This window comes from Gracilinanus agilis, chromosome 1 (assembly GCF_016433145.1).
Source record: "Gracilinanus agilis isolate LMUSP501 chromosome 1, AgileGrace, whole genome shotgun sequence".
In the NCBI taxonomy this organism is placed as follows: domain Eukaryota; kingdom Metazoa; phylum Chordata; class Mammalia; order Didelphimorphia; family Didelphidae; genus Gracilinanus; species Gracilinanus agilis.
In genome coordinates, this window is record NC_058130.1 from 766230330 (window position 1) to 766247217 (window position 16888).

General features: G+C 43.5%; 1 protein-coding gene across 1 annotated transcript in view; it reads left to right on the plus strand.

Moving 5' to 3' along the window:
• The first annotated feature begins 666 nt into the window (after nt 1-666).
• The window catches only part of HSPB8 (heat shock protein family B (small) member 8), a 24182-nt gene continuing 7960 nt past the window's right edge, over nt 667-16888 (plus strand). The window contains exons 1-2 of the mRNA XM_044673805.1: nt 667-1595; nt 14484-14547. Coding sequence (XP_044529740.1) covers nt 1217-1595; nt 14484-14547 — 443 coding nt within the window. The 5' untranslated portion in view covers nt 667-1216. The remainder of the gene's footprint in view (nt 1596-14483; nt 14548-16888) is intronic.

The following is a 16888-nucleotide window of genomic DNA, read 5'->3' on the forward strand; positions in this document are numbered from 1 at the left end:
TGGGCAGATTGGGACCCAGAGGGCTGGCGAAGGGACTTGCCCCTTGAGTTGGCGGTGGGACAGGCTCCTTGTAGAGGCTTTCCAGCTGGGAGACAATGCAGTGGTCCAGACTCCCTCCACGAGGTGGGGGCAGGGCGGGCGCCCGGCTCTTTCCGAACATCCTTCAGTGTGTGTGTCCCTATAGTGAAGTCGAAGGACAAGTGCGTCCCCAGAGCCTTCCAGCGAGTGACGGGGAAAGCGGGGAGCCGGCAGGGGCCCTCCGGAGGAGGAGGAGGAAGGGGGGAAGGGGGGTGTTAAAAATAGCCGAGCCGGCTCTCAGCAGTTGCCCGCAGTTGCTGCAGTGTGGGTCCCTCCTTGCCGAGATGAGGGAGGGAGGGAGGGCAGACAGGGAGGAGAAGAGGAGGGAAGCCTCCCAGGGTCCGGGAGGGGCGTCTAAACTTGGACGGCCCCTCATTCCCAGCTCCCCCGGGAGAGCAGTCAGCTGTCAGTCCCCGATCGCATTGCTCAGGAGGGTAGCTCATCAACTTCAAAACACAGCCTGACCTGGGGAGATTGCAAAAGCTCCCTCCCCACCCCCACCGTCATCCCCACCCCCACTCCTGGCCAGCATCAAAGGACATATAAACGGAGGCGCCCTGCCCAGCCCCGGAGAACACTGGAGAAGTTTCTGGGCTCTGATGTTTATTTAAACTGCTGCCTGGGCTCAGGGAAAAGGACAGAAGAGAGAGTCCAGCGGCCCAGACTGGCTCTGCAGCCCCAAAGGGTACTGGTGCCTACCTCGGCTTGCCTGCCTGCTGTCCAGAGAGAATCCACCCAGATCTGAAGGGGGCTGGGCCCTTCTGCCATCTGCCAGCCACTGGCCACTTGCTGCCCTCTTCCCTCCTTCCCTTGCCTGGGTTTAAATCCTTTGGTGAGTTTTGGCAAGGGGAGGGCATATCTGGAGAGATTCCTACCGCTGAGGTTTGGCACCCCTATCCTGCCCCCACCCCCACCCCCACCCCCTGGGCTGAGGCAGCTTCACCAAGGGAGGACTCTGGTTTTGGGGAGGGGCCTTGGATGGTTATTCCCTGAGAAGCCACACAAGGAGCCAGAGTCAGGGCCAGAAGAGTCGAGTCGACTGTGACTGGTGCCCTTCGCCCACAGTGCCCAGCTAGGGCTGTTGCCACCGTTTGGGCATCAGAGGAGGGCTACTCTGCCCTGACCAGAGCCTGCAGCCATGGCCGATGGCCAAATGCCTTTTTCTTGCTCCTACCCTTCTTCCCGCCTGAGGAGAGACCCTTTCAGGGAGCCACCCCTGTCCACTCGCCTGCTGGACGATGATTTTGGCATGGCCCCTTTCCCTGACGACCTGACTGCCGACTGGCCCGACTGGGCCCGCCCCAGACTGTCTCCATGGCCAGGTCCCCTGAGGGCAGGCATGGCACCCATGGGTCCCAGCATGGCCCCTCCAGTCTATGGGGCCAGGTATGGGCCCGTTGAAAACCGAAGCCCACCCCCCTGTCCTGGGGAACCCTGGAAAGTCTGTGTCAACGTGCATAGCTACAAACCAGAGGAGCTGACCGTCAAGACCAAGGATGGCTTCGTGGAGGTGTCCGGTGAGTGGGAGCCTGCTGGGCTGAGAGAGGGGGGCAGGGAAACCATAGAGGGAGAGAAAGTGGGGCTGGAGGGAGAGAAGGGAGAGAGAAAGACAATTAGGTGATCAATCAACAAGTATTTATAAGTGCCTAATAAGAGAGACATCGTCCAAGGGAAAAGACTGCTGTCAATCAGTCACTCGCCAAATATTTATTAGGTACTTAATATGGTCTAGCTAAACAAAATCGAAATCATCATCAGTCTGGAAGAGGTTACATTTCACTGGAGTAAGCCACGTGTACACACAGAAGTATATACGGAATAAATGGAAAATGAAAATAGTTTAAGGATGGTGAGCTCTAGTAGTTGGGGGAAGCATCAGGAAAAAGCTTCATGGGGAAGAAAGAGACAGACAGAGAGAGACACAGAGAGACAGAGAGAGAGACACACAGAGACAGACAGACAGACAGACAGACAGACAGACAGACAGACAGACAGAGACACAGAGAGAGAAACAGAAACAGACAGAGACAGACAGAGAGAGAGAAAGAGGGAAGGAGGGAGGGAGGGAGAGAGAGACACAAAAAAGGAATCAAGACTGGGAAAGAGTTCTGGAGAGACAGAGTAGAAAAAGGAGAAAGATTCAGAGAGAGAGAGGGACACAGAGAAATGGGGATAGTAAGGAGAGACAGAGAGGGACCAGGAGACAGAAGAGAGAAAAGAAAGATAGAGGAGGGAGGAAGACACAGATGGAGGGAGAAGAACACAAAGGAGAGAAGAGAGAGTAGAAAGAGACAAAAAAGAGAGAGAACAGAAATATACAAAGTGAGAAGATGAACATGATAGACAATGATTAAAAAAAAAAAATCCTGTCTTTTGGATAAAAGTTGTAAAGGGAACTTGCCTAGTCCTGGCAGGAACAGGCCCCCTGGAATGATTTAAGAGTTTAGGAATTCGCTCTCTATTGGCAAATAGTTATGTCCTAAACCTTTGCCCCTTCTCTGGGAGCTAAAACACCTGATAACTTCAGAGAAGAAACAAAGAGAAAGAAGGGGGAGGAGGACTCTGGGATTTAGAGCAGAAGGGAAAGTTTGAGCCTCATCTAAACCAAAAATCTTCATCTTTTGAATGACAAAACTGATAGAGAGAAAGACAGGCTTCTTGCCAACAATCATACAGGTAGGAGAGTAGCTCTAGAACTGACTAAGCCTAAAAGGTCATATTTACAGTTGGGCAATCAGAGGCCCAAAGTCTTAAAGGCCTCAAATCAAACAACTGGAGAGGAATTAACAAGAGTCAGGATTCATACTTAGATCCCTGGACTCCAAATCCAGGACTAGCTCCCTCCTCACCACCACCACAACACCCCCACCCCAGCCCCAGACACTGGAGGCAGGATTCGAATTCATATCTAGCTGGAAGCCTCATTCTCAAACCAAAATTGAAGGCACATCTTCTGAACCTACCTAACCTGCCTTTATTCACAGGCTGGTGTTCTTGTTCTTCTGGTTGTAACCTTCCCAGATGGCTAGATCTACCCATTGGGAAATAGAGATCAGACCCAAAGAAAAGGTTAAATCTGAACGGAGACAGGGACTGGACAGTCCCAGGGTGGGGCCCTTCTGCTTTGTTCCTATCATTAGCTCATTTAACAGACGTCACTGTAATACCCATAATGTTCGATCCACTCCAGAAAAGTCTACTTGTGTTTCCTCACCAATTAGTGTGCCATTAGAGGGAAATGGGGAAGGGAGGGAAAGAGGGGAGAGAGAGAGAGACAGAGAGAAAGAGACAGAGAGAGAGAGAGAGAGAGAGAGAGAGAGAGAGAGAGAGAGAGAGAGAGAAGGGGGAGGAAGAAAGGGAGAGAGGGGGAGGGAGAGAGAGACAGAGAGAGAGAAGCTAATAAAATTGTGATCAGAGAAATTCAGCAGCCAAGTCTGGCTCTGAGAAATGGCGCCAGGGCCCACCTGCCCCAGACTAACTTGAGCTGTTCAGACAGGACTTTCAAAGGTACACAAGGCAGAATTCTAAACATCAGAGGCTTGGGATCTATTGGGGCAGGAGACAGACTGGGCTGGGCTGGGTAGGGCCAGGATTGTCTGTTGATGGAAAAGGAGTCACTGGGATTAGGCTGTTTGTAGTTGAATGGAAAGAACCCTAGGCTGGGAGATGAGAGAACTGGGCCCCTTTGGGATCTGACACAAATTGTGTCTAGTTGTCTGGTCACTTTGTACTCAGTTTCCTCACCTATCAAATGGGGATAGATGGTAGCCCCTGGAACTGCCATCATACAGGGCAGCATAGCTTTTTAAATTTTTTTTTAAACCCTTAACTTCTGTGTATTGGCTCCTTGGTAGAAGAGTGGTAAAGGTGGGCAATGGGGGTTAAGTGACTTGCCCAGGGTCACACAGATAGGAAGTGTCTGAGGCTGGATTTGAACCTAGGACCTCCCATCTCTAGGCCTGGCTCTCAAACCACTGAGCTACCCAGCTGCCCAGCATAGCTTTTGTTTGTTTGTTTGTTTGCTTTTTAATTTAAACATTTATTAATAATCATTTTTAACATGGTTACATGATTCATGCTCCTACTTTCCCCTTCACCCCCCGCACTCCCCTCACCCATGGCCGACGCACATTTCCACTGGTTTTATCATGTGTCCTTGATCAAGACCTATTTCCAAATTGTTGGTGGTTTTAAAAGTAGAATCTTATAGTAAAAAGAGGCAGTTATTATCTATAGCACAAAAGCAGTGTACTTGGGATTCAGGAATACTTCAGTTTAAAACCTCCTTATGACATTCACTTGATCCATAGTCAAGTTGCTTAATTTTTCTTGGCCTCAGTTTCCTCATCTCTAAAATGGAGATAATTCTTGTAATACTGGTTTCATAAGATTCTAATTCACTATTTAAAAGTGACTTTTTCTATACTATATATCATATATGTATGCACAAATATGAATAACACATCTGATATACTCTCCTAGGAAGTCTGAGTTGGCCTCTATAAAAGTGTGTTGAGAGGAACAGGGATAATGCTAGAAGTTCAGAGGGCAGCTAGGTGGTGCAGTGAATAGAACGCTGGGTCTGGAATCAGGAAGACCTGAGTTCAAATCTAATCTCAGACACCAGCTGTGGGACTCTGGGCAAGTCACTAAATCCAATTTGCCTCAGTTTCCTCATCTGTCAAAAGAGCTGGAGAAGGAAATGGCAAATCACTCCAGTGTCTGCCAAGAAAACCCCAAAACAGGGTCACAAAGAATTAGACACAACAGAAAACTGAACAGCAACAGGAGTATTGGGAGGGTGGGAGGAAGTCGAGTCAAAAATGGATTTGACAGGAAATGTTTGTTTGGGCCACAGATGGCAAAGAAGGACCAGATGGTGAAAAGCGTCATTAGCTCAGGGGAGAATTCAGGTTCAAAACCCTGGTCTGGGAATCCAGATATTTGGGGCTAGACCCCGAATTCTGGTGCTGCCTTGCTGTGTGACCTCAGACAAGTCACTTAGAATCTCTCCGGGGCTCTTTGTCACAATTGTTGACAATAAGCACAACTTCCCATCTGAGTTGGGCATAGATGGTTGTTGTGAGCAAGGGCACCTGGGAAGTGATGATCAGAAATAAGAACAGTTCAATCCTGACTCTGGTTAAACATTGATCTGAGACCCCAAGAACTGAAATTTCTAGACAGGTTACAAAACACGACACACACAACTGAGCTTTCCAATCACTCTGTAAAGCTGGGCAATGTGTTTTTTTTTTTACATTTTACAAATGAGGAAACTGAGGCTCAGTTAGATGAAAAGCTAAAACAACTCTTAGAGGTAAAATTGAATCTAATTCCATCATTTTACAAATAAGGGAACTGAGGCTGATCAAGGTTAAATGATCTCTCCAAATTCACATACCTAGTAAGCATCCCAGATGGAATTCTTCCTGATTCTTAATCAGAGAGTGGCTTAACTAATAATAATAACACTAATAAGTTACATTTCTAAAATGCTTTCTTTGTGCCAGGCATGTTATAATTATTATCTTATTTGAGCTAAAAAGAGATAGGTGCCACCCCCCCCCATTTTACAGAGACTGAAGCAATTTCAATGACTTGTCCAAGGTCACAAAGTCAGTACATATCAGTGGTGGAACCTGACCCCAAGACCCTCAATTGAACTCTTCTCCACTGGGAAGTGTACCAGAGGCCTCCATTTTCCTTTCATTATCACAGATCAGGTCAATGACATTATTAATATTATTATTATTTAAACACTTACCTTCTGCCTTAGAATCATACTACATTACAAGACAGAAAGGGGTAGGCAATTGGGTTAAATGATTTGTCCAGGGTCACACAGCTAGGAAATGTCTGAGATCAAATTTGAACTCAGGACCCTCAGACTCCAGGCTTGATACTCTATCCACTAAGCCACCTAGCTATCTTCCTCTGACTTATTTTTTTAAGCCCTCATCTTCCATCTTGGAATCAATACTAAGTATTGGTTTCAAGACAGAAGAGCAATAAGGGCTAAGCAACTGAAGTTAAATGACTTCCCCAGGGTCACACAGCTAGGAACCACTGATTTATTTTTAACAGGAGTCCAGATGGAAGAGAGATAAGGGAAGGGGAAGGAAGCTAAAAGGCTTCCATTGGGTCACAGGCAAAGAGAAGACAGCTGCCTCTTTTGAGAGCTTGACAGAAATCTGGGTAGAGAAGGTACAGGAGAAGGGCGAGAGAGCACTCAGGCATCTTTGTGCAAAGAGGAATCAGATACCTTGTCTCTTTGTTCCAACTTTCTCACTTGGGGAATGGAGGCAGAAGGAGGTAAAAGGGTCACTGGCCTCTTCCTTCTACCATCTGCTTTTTCAGATGTTAGACATTGGATCCATGAGTCAATATAGCCTCTCTTCCTTGCCCTCCCTGCTGCCATCCATCAAAAGGAACATTGTGGTCATTCTTAATAGCTTCCTCTATCTTCTCTTTCCTGCCTGCTCAGAAGAAAGCATTTACAGGAATTAATTAGCTTTACAAGAAAAAGCAAAACAACATCCAATCTTGAAAAAGGTTTCCCTTAGATAACGCCCAGATCGCTCCAGTCTGAGATACATTTATTAAGTGCCTGCCCACCATGTATGCAATAGCCTGGTTTGCATGGTCAGAAAGACCTGGGTTAAAATTCCATCTGTAACACATACTAGCTGTGTGACTCTAGATAAGTCATTTCACTTCTCAGTGCTCCTAAGTAAATCTCTAAGATTGTAAATTTCAGAGTAGTTGCTGATTTGCATCGGTAGGAGAAATTTCCTCACCCAGAGGTACCGTATGGTCCAACCCCGGTACATATCGTTTAATCCCTCTGTGCCTCAGTTTCCTTAATTAGAAAGTTAGAACAAAGAGCAAGATTTCAGAGGGTTAGATGCTAGAGATACGAAGTCAGAAAAAGAAAAAGAAATCAAACAGTGCTTGCCCTCAAGGAGCTTACATTCTAGGGGAATGCAAATAAAGAAATAAATAAGTGCAAAATATATAAAATATAACACAAAGTAATTTTAAGAGGGGAAAGAGTGCAAATTAATGGGGAAATGGAGCAGGAAATGAAATCAAATGATCAGCAATCATATATTAAGTACCTATTGTATACCAAGTACTATAGTAAATGCTGAAGATATAGAGACAAAAATGAAATAGTCCTTGAACTCAAAGAGCAAATTATATTCTACTGGAGCTGAAGGAAAAAAAAAGGAAGGCAAGAAGTACGCTTCATACTGAAATAGTGATATGTCATAGTCTGCTCACTTCCACCATGTGCCTTTCCATTGCTGTCTGGGTGGTGACGCCATCTTTAGACATTTAGAGACAGGAGCCTTCCATGTCTTGTTGCTATATAGTAACATCAGACAAGCTTTAGTGTTGAAAAGATGGGCTTCGCTTTCCTGGCAAGCTCAGGGGAATTTACTTTGTAATTTCCCAAAAGGAATCCAGCCTGCTCCCCTCTTGTTCAGTTCTTGGACCAGCTTATTGCCCAGATACATTGTTTGTCCCAGATGTAGATTATTGGATAAGACCCTTAGAGTATTCATCCAAATATATGTTGAAATTTGGACAATAGATGGTTCTCATCCATTTGGTTTTTCCTGTATGGATGAGCAGGCAAAGGTTTGAGTAATCACAGATGTCTTCCAAAAGGCTCTGTCCTTTGGTTAGTTTAACTGAACTGTTTTTCCTTCTTCTTTTTTATTTTTTTTGTTATAAACAGTGGTTTTTAGGGAGAGAAGGCAGTGCTGGGTAGGGATTAGTTTGTGTGTGTATCAAAAACTAAGTGACATAAAAACAAAATATATCAATAGCAATTATAATAATGTCACTTGGGTAGAAGTGGATAAATGAAATTGGAGAGAGGTGAGGCTTGAGAAAGTACTAGCCCACAAAGCAGAGGGATTGAAGAAACCCTCTTAATTACATGTTTCAAGCTGGAAGGAATATGAGGTTCTTGAATCCAACCCATTTATTTTACAGATCAAGAAACTAAGACCAGAGGCTCAGATCATGTAATAAATAGCAGAGAAAGGAATTTCTCTACAGTGGACATAATATCCAGTGCCCTCTCCCCAGTACCAGGTTACCAGCAGCATGATGCATCTGGGGCAGAAATAACAATTTTTCCCCTCTGAAAATCATAATTTATTAATACTTTCAATGAGTGAACAAGTGAAAAAAGAAGTTTTGGGCACAGGCTCAAAGTTAATATTCATTTTCCTGTGCCTTCTGAATCTAAAGGTCTGTCCAAAAATAACAACAGCTCAGGTTTCAAAAAATCCTAGAATGTCAGAGCTGGGAGGGGCTTTAGGACAGGGAATGTCAGAGTTGGGAAGGGCCTTAGAACAAAGACTGCCAGACCTGGGAGGGACCTTAGAATCCAGAATGTCAGAACTGGCCTTAAAACAGGGAATGTCAGAGCTAGGAAGGGATTTAGAACAAGGGATGTCAGAGCTGGGAGGGTCCTTTTTGAGGATTCAGTCCTACCCCCTCAATTCATAGAAGAAGAAACAGGCTAAAATGTTTTATGGGTTAAAAAAAGATTATTTTTCATCTACATGATCTCCTTTGATGTTTACAACAATCTTGTTGAGATCAGTAAGAAGAATAATATGTACACCTTTACAATTTGCAAAGCTCTATTACAATCAAGAACCCCATAACATAAGTGTTATCATTCCCATTTCACAGTTAAGGAAGCTAATAAGGGCTCACTGATAGAGCTTCTAATAAATATAGTGATATAGAAGAAACTTGAAGCCTGGAGCCAAAAAGGAGAGGCTTATCTGTCTGACCTTGGACCATTCACCTAACATCTCTGGCCCTCAGTTTCCCTATTTGTAAAATGAAGGAGGATGTGCTAGCTGGTCTTTATGGTCCATTCCAGTTTTGGGTCTTTGAATCTATGAATGTAAGTCTGGCCCAGAAGAAGAGGAGTGTACCAAGAGGCAGGAAAGATTTAGCTTCGGTTCTGGGCTTGGTCATTAACAGTAGGAGATCTCTTGGGGGATAGAGTAGGTCAATGGATAGAGTGCTGGCCCTGAAGTTAGAAGGTCCAGATTTTAGTCCAGAAAAGGACTTGGAAAGCCACTCCTGTTACTTTGCCAAGAAAACCCCAAATGAGATCAGAAATAGTTGGATAAGATTGAAATGACTGAATGACAACATGACTTACCAGCTGCATAAACCCCTGGCAAATCAACATGTCCCCATGGACTCTGGGGTCATGGAGATATGGGTCTAATGGAGGCCTGACTCTTCAGAGGTCTCTTTCCCTTTGCCTCATCAGTGCCCTCACTCTAGAGTAAAAATCCAGGGAAATCTATTTTTCAAAGTTTAGGTGTCACTCCTATTGACAGTTTATCCATATGTAGGCAACAAGATGGCCAAAGATCTTTCTGCGGATATTTTATTTCCCTATCAAATATCCTAGCTAGTGTAGAAAGATCATGGTTTATTTCCTCCTAGTAGCATAGAGATAGATCCTTGGACTTGGAATTAGGAGGACCTGCGTTCAAATCCCACCTCAAATACTCCCTAGATGCATAATATTGGGCAAGTCAATACACTGTTTTAGTCCTCAGTTTTCTCATCTATAAAATAGGAGATTGGATTCAGTGCTTCTAAGATTCCTTCCAGGCTCTAAATGTATGATCCTGCTGAAAGAAAAATGGTAATAAAGTAGGCATAGAGTCCTTTAGAGTTTATTAGAGCATTTGAGATTTCAAGGATCTCTGATTGTGCTAGCAAATATACTTTTTGCAGTAATAGACTGGGAGCCCTTTGCAACCTGGTAGATGACTCTCCTCTGATTTCCAGTCCCACCATATCTTTTCATCAACTTCCTTTATTCTATTAGGTATGTTATATATGTCATACACAACCACATATAATATAAATACATAATACATTAATGTATATATTAACCTTTGATTATATGTGATGTCAAGAACATATAATGTACATATAATATGTATGATATATAATATATGTTCTATACCATGTATATCTATTATATAACAGTGTATGTAATATACAATGCACACACTACATGTATATATTCCATATAATATGTTACATGTAATATACATGTTACATATAGTATATGTAATACTGTATAGACTCTGTGTATGATACATAATATACATTCTATACCATTATATCTATTACATAATAATGCATACAAAATATTATGTGCATGCTATATATATATTATATACTATACATTAATGTATACATAAAATTATATTATTTTATATATTATATTATATATGATGTCTAGAATATATTATGCACATACTTTATGTATTATACATAATATACATTCTATACAATGTACATCTATTATATAATAATGCATGCTATATATCACATGCATATAATGTTATATACAATAATTATGCACAATGTGCATATATTAATGTATATCAATACAATATGTACAATATATAATTATACACTACATGTGTATATTCTACAAAATGTATATTATACATACATATGTATATATTATATATAATACTGCACATACTATATGTGTGTATATTATATATAATGTATATATAATACCTAATATATATGTATCAATATGAGCATATAATATCTAGCATTTATATAAAGCTTTATGATTTGTAAAATATGTAGCCAATCTCATCTCATTTGATCCTTACAACAATGCTAGAAGGTAGATGCAATTATTGTTTTCATTTTACAGATGAGGAAATTGAGGTAGACAGAGGTGAAGTAATTTATCACAGAGCTAATAAGCATCAGAGGCTGGATTTGATCTCAGGTCTTCCTGTGTCCCAAAGTGACATTCTATCCATCATATAGTTTATTATTTTATTATTGTTAATATTATTATTATTAAAATCCTTCCCTTCTCAGAATCAGTCTTACAATCAATATTGTTCCAAGGCAGAAGAGCAGTAAGGACAAGGCTATTGGAATTAAGTGACTTGCTCAGGGCCACGCAGCTAGGAAGTATCTGAAGTCAGATTTGAACCCAGGACCTCCTATTTCCAGGCCTGGCTTTCTGTCTACCGAGCCATCATGCTGCCCACACTGTACAGTTTAGATAAGAGTTGTCACGTCCTTCCCCCCAAAACATTCTTCACCCAATAGGAGCCCACCCAGGGAGGGATCTCTCTTAACTCAGCTGATCCTCTGTCAGAGCTCTTACCAAAAGCTCTTTCTATATATCATTAGCAAACAGCCCTGTAAGATAGGTATGACAGGATTATTGTGACCATTTTACAGATGAGGAGATTTGAGGCTCCAGAGAGGTTTAGTGATTTCCCCAAAAGTCATTAAAGTAATAAATATCAGTAGCGAGATTAGAACTCAGGTCTTCTCATTTCTAGAAAGCCTGGCTTTTCATACAACAAGCTGCTCCCCGCCCTCAGATTCAGAGCCTGGAGCATGATTAGTGAATCGTTAGTCTGATCCTTTCATTTTGCAGAGGGGGACGCTGAGAGCCCCAAGGAGGTTTAGTGATGAACCAACTCAGCATGGCGCGTGGCATATTGTTGTTCAGCCATGTCCAACTCTACATGATCCCCGTGGACATGATTCATTGGATTTTTTTGTTAAAGATACTGGAGTGCTTTGCCATTTCCTTCTCCAGTGTGTCTCCATCTTACAGGTGAGGAAATGGAGGCAAATATAGGGTAAGTGACTTGCCCAGAGTCACTCAGCTAGGAAATGTCTGAGACCAGATTTGAATTCAGATTTTTCTAACTCCAGACATGGTTCTCTATCCACTGTACCATCTAGCTGCCCCTGCTTGGCATAGAGTAAACTTTATCTAACACCCTCACCTGCTCTCTTAGAATCAATGTAAGTATTGGGTTCCAAACAGAAAAGTAGGAAGGGCTAAGCAGTGGGGGTTAAGTGACTTACTCAGGGTGACACAGCTAGGCAATAGTTGTTTGTTGATTGACTTCCCTGAAGTTCCCCAGGTAGTAAATGCCAGAAGCATTAGGTTTAAGAGACCTAAGAAATCAACTCAGTCAATCCCTTCATTTTGCAGATGAGGAAACTGAGGCTCCAAAGAGGACAATGACTCGCCCAATGTCATAGAGCTGGTAGGTGGCAGAGCCAAGACTCCACCCCAGCCTTCTGACTCCTCATCTAGCCACTCTCCTCTACAAGACATATTTCATTAGGGGAAATGAGTGTAGGAGGACCATTTTTTTTTAAAGCAGAAACATGGAGGTGGGATGGTAAGAGGTTCATTTGAAGGATGACTAGGATGCCATTTTCTAGTTGAAGAACAGAGAGGAATGGAGATGAGTCATCAACAGACCCTCCCTCCAGCCTTGGTTATCTGTTAATGAGGAGCATGTGATGATGGCCCATGTTATGGGCACTGCCCAGAGAACGGCTGTGCCAACCACATGGCTGAAGAGTTTGGCATGGAGGGGCCCGACTCAAGCAGAAAATAGTTCTGGGCATTCAAACTGGGCCACGGTTAAAAATGTTCCATCCATGCCCTGGGTGGATCTGTGGGCGCCTTTGCTCCCAGGCATGGGTGGCAGGATTGGCCTGGCTCCTTGGCAGAGTGAAGCCCTTCCCTTGGCGCCTACAAGAGCCTCCCACCTGTTCACTACCAGGGACTGTCCCTCCCACCCCTCAACGGCCTGAGCTAATGATGTATTTTTGGCATGGGCGAGTCACCGCTTCCCAGGCAATCCCGGCCTTTGGAGACTGGAGAAAACCCACTTTCCATGTCATCCTCAGCATTGAGTGATGGCATCAGGTGGCAAAGGGATGGAGAGAGAGTGGAATTGTAAGAACAAACAAAAAACAAAAGCAATGACATTTAGGGAAGGAAGGGTTCAAATTCACCTCTAATATTTAGTGGCTGTGTGGCTCATCAGACCATGGAGAGAGCTAACGGGTCCCGAAAAGCCACTGAATCCAGACCCTTCATGTGGGAAGTGTTCATAGGATCCTAGATTTAGACTTAGAAGAGACCTTAGAGATTGCTTCATCCAACCTACGGGCTTTATAACCAAGGAAACTGAGGCTCCTATTGAGAGGGTGACTCCTCCATGATTATCTAGGTCATTTTACAATGCTGGGTTTCGAAACACTCTTTGCTGTTGTAATGCAGTGAATTAGAGCACTAGTCTCATCTTTTTTAGTTCAAATAGAGCCTCGGACACTCAGTTTCCTCATCTGTAAAATGAAAGGGTTGGGGGTTCAAATCTGACCTCTGATACTTTCTAGCTATGTGACTCTGGCCAAGTTACTTCAACCAGTTTGCCTCAGTTTCCTCTTCTATAAAGTGATCTCAAAAAGGAAGTGGCAAACCATTCTAGTATCTTTGCCAAGAAAACCCCAAATGGGGTCAAGAAGATGGACAGGAAGACTTCTTTCTGTGTTAAAATCTGGCCTCAGACACTTCCCAGCTGTGTGACCCTGGGCAAGTCACTTCATCCTGTTTGTCTCAGTTTTCTAATCTTTAAAATGAGCTCAAGAAGGAAATGGCCAACCATTCCAGTATCCTTGCCAAGAAAACCCCAAATGGAGTCAAGAAGTTTTACAGGAAGACTCCTCTTTCTGAATTCAAATCTGGCTTCAGACACTAGCAATGTGATCCTGGGCAAGTCACTTAATCTTTTTAACAACTCAAATGACCAAACAACAATTTCACTTGTAAACTGGGGATAAACACAGTACTGATCTCATGGGATTGTTGTGAGGTTCCAATGAAATCATGTCAGTCAATAGACATTCATTAAGCATTTACTATGTGCCAGGAATAGAGGAAAAAATTTAGGAAGGAGTGATCAGAGAAGTAGGAGGAGAAGCAGAACAGAATTAGGACATAAAAATTCCCAAAAGAGAGCATACTCAGACCCATCCTCATTTTAGAGCTAGAAGGGACCTCAGAGGTCATCTAGTCTACACCCATTTATTTTACAGATAGGAAAACTGAGGCCAAGGAAATTCAAGGCTTCTGTCATTTGTGTGACAAGGACATGCCAATAGCAGTATCCCCAGAGGCAGGATTCAAACTAGCATCTGACTCCAGAGCCAATGCTCTTTTCATGTCATCCTATTTCCTTTCTTTCCATCCATTCTTTGCTTGCTTATCTTATCTTTCCCAAGTTTTCATCACTTACCTACCACGTGTAAAGCACATATATAGGCACCAAGGGGGGGAAATGAAGACATTAAAGACATGTTCTCAAGTGGGTTCTTATCACAGCTCTGCTGACCTCATTTGCTTGCCAGTAGAAAGTGGGGAATGGGAAAATCAGATCTCTCCTGATTCCCAAAGCCCCAGGCGAGGAGGAGAGGCCTCCCTAGGCTTCTGGAATGATGACTCTCTGGGCATACTGACAAGTTGTATTTTTTTTCTCCTCTAGGCAAACATGAAGAGAAGCAACAAGAAGGGGGAATTGTTTCCAAGAACTTCACAAAGAAAATCCAGTATGTATCCACTAAGGGCCATTGGGGTGTTCTATGTGATATTCCTGGGTTTAAATTGTTCTGAGAATGGCCAAAAGAAATCACTTTCTGGCTGCTTGTCATCACAAGCCTTGGATTTCCAACCACAGCTCCATTACTCACAGGGAAAGCAAATCTAGAAATGAGGTAGTCCCCTTGTCTGGGTACAATATGTCCTGGATGAAGAGGGCTGATGGTCCTTCCGTCCTCTGCCTTGGACAGACCACAGCTTTGAAAGCCACTCTCAGGAAAGCTTGGGGAACCAGAGGAGAGCAAAGGGTGTAGAGATATTGCCAGGCAAGTTCAGCTGAGGGAACTTGAGATTATAGATTTAGAGCAAGGGCCATAGTGGTGAACCTATGGCATGTGTGCCAGAGGGGTCACTCAGGGTCCTCTCTGTGGGCATCCCAGCACAGAGTTTGCCAGAGTTTGTTACTAGAAAGCCAGAGGAATGAGGGGTGGGCTGCTTCCCTCCCCTTCTCCACCAACACACTGGAGGACATTTTTCATATCACCCCCCCCTCCAAAAAAAAAAGGTTCACCATCACTGTCATAGGGGCTCTCTTCCTCCACCTGTCCAGGGTCAGATAATTATTTTGTTGAGCACCTAGATGGCACAGTGGATAGTATCAGATGTGGAGTCAAGAAGACTTGGGTTAGAACACTTCCTCAGGTAGCCGAAATGTGATCCAAAGTCATTTAGCCTCCCCTATGCCTCAGTTTCATCATTTGTAAAATGAAAGAGTTGAACTAGAAGGCCTTTGAGGATTCTTTCAGCTCTATGGCCTCTCTGAGACAACTTCCCTGGACTTCAATTTCTTCATCTGTAAAATGAAGGGGTTGGGAGTTCAAATTTTCCCTTCAACACTTCCTAACTATGAGACCCTGGGCAACACTTAACTCCCATTGCTTAGCTCTTTCCACTCTTCTGCCTTGGAATCAAAACTAAATATTACAGATTCTATGACAGAAAGTAAGAGTTGTTGGGGTTTCTTTTTTAAATGAAGGGATTAGACTCTAGGACTTTGGCTAGTTCTCCCAGCTCTAGAACTAAGATCTTTTCCAGTGGTAAATCCTGGGATTCTAGAACTTTAGCTTCTCTAAGAAAGGGTCCACTTCAGAAAGCCAAGGACCAAATAGTGAAAGCACTGCAAAAAGCTTCATAAACTCAGAATTTAATTCTCTCACAAATGTGAAGGAACACGGTCCTCCTTAGGGATCAGGAACTCCCAGCAGACTATTCTTTCAGCTCTTTCTCTCTCTGAGGGACTTAAGGGGCCCTGCTCTACGGATAGGGGGCTAGTCTGAGCACATTCCTCCAGGATATTATTGCCCCTGAAGACATGAATGAGCAGGGCAGCTGACTGGCTGGCACCTGGAAAGCGGGTTAGGAGAGCGATAAACATTCCAGGTCTGGAACATGATACTCAAGGACACAAAGTGGGAAGAGCAGGGCAGAGGAGAACAAAGGAGTTAGGAGAAACCCAAGCTCAGGGAGACCTGGTTGGAGGGCAGGCAGTGGGCCATGGGTCTATATTCAAGGGCTGAAGCTACTAGAACCCACGACAACATTCTCCAGAGTCAGCTGTGAGAGCATCTGCCAAAGCCTAGGATGGGGAGGCTGGGCATGGCAGCCATCTACCTGGTGGGCTTCCAAGAATAATAATAGCTAATAATGGTTAGCATTTATCGAGTGCTTTTATGTTTGCAGAGCACTTTGTAAACATTGGCTCACATCCTCTCAACAACCCTAAAAAGTCGTGCTGTTATCACAGAGGAAGAAACTGAGGCAGACTTGCCCAAGGGCACACAGCCAGAATTTGGGACCAAATTCAAAGTCATGGCTCTCCTCTTTTTTCCTTCTCATCTCCTCACTTTGTATTTCTCTTGAGAAAACTATAAAAATCTTCAGGGGATGGATGATTCTTTAATGATTTAGTGACAAATATCTTTGGACTTGCAGTAAAAAATAGACTGAGGTTATTCATATCCCAGATCTTTCACTCACTACTTGGGAGACTTTTAGAAAAATCATGTTCCCTCTCTGGGTCTGAGTTTCCTTAACTGTTAAGTGAAAGGTTTTGTGAAATAGATGGCTTTTCAAGTACCTTCTGGGCAGCGAATTGGTACAATGGATAGAGCACGGAACCTGGAGTTAGGAACTCATCTTCCTGAGTTTAGATCGGACACTTAATAGCTGTGTGACCCTGGACAAATCACGTAGTCTTGTTTGCCTCAGTTTCCTCCTCTGTAAAATGAGCTGGAGAAGGAAACAACAAATCACTCCAGTATCTCTCCAAATGGGGTCATAAAGAGTTGGAAA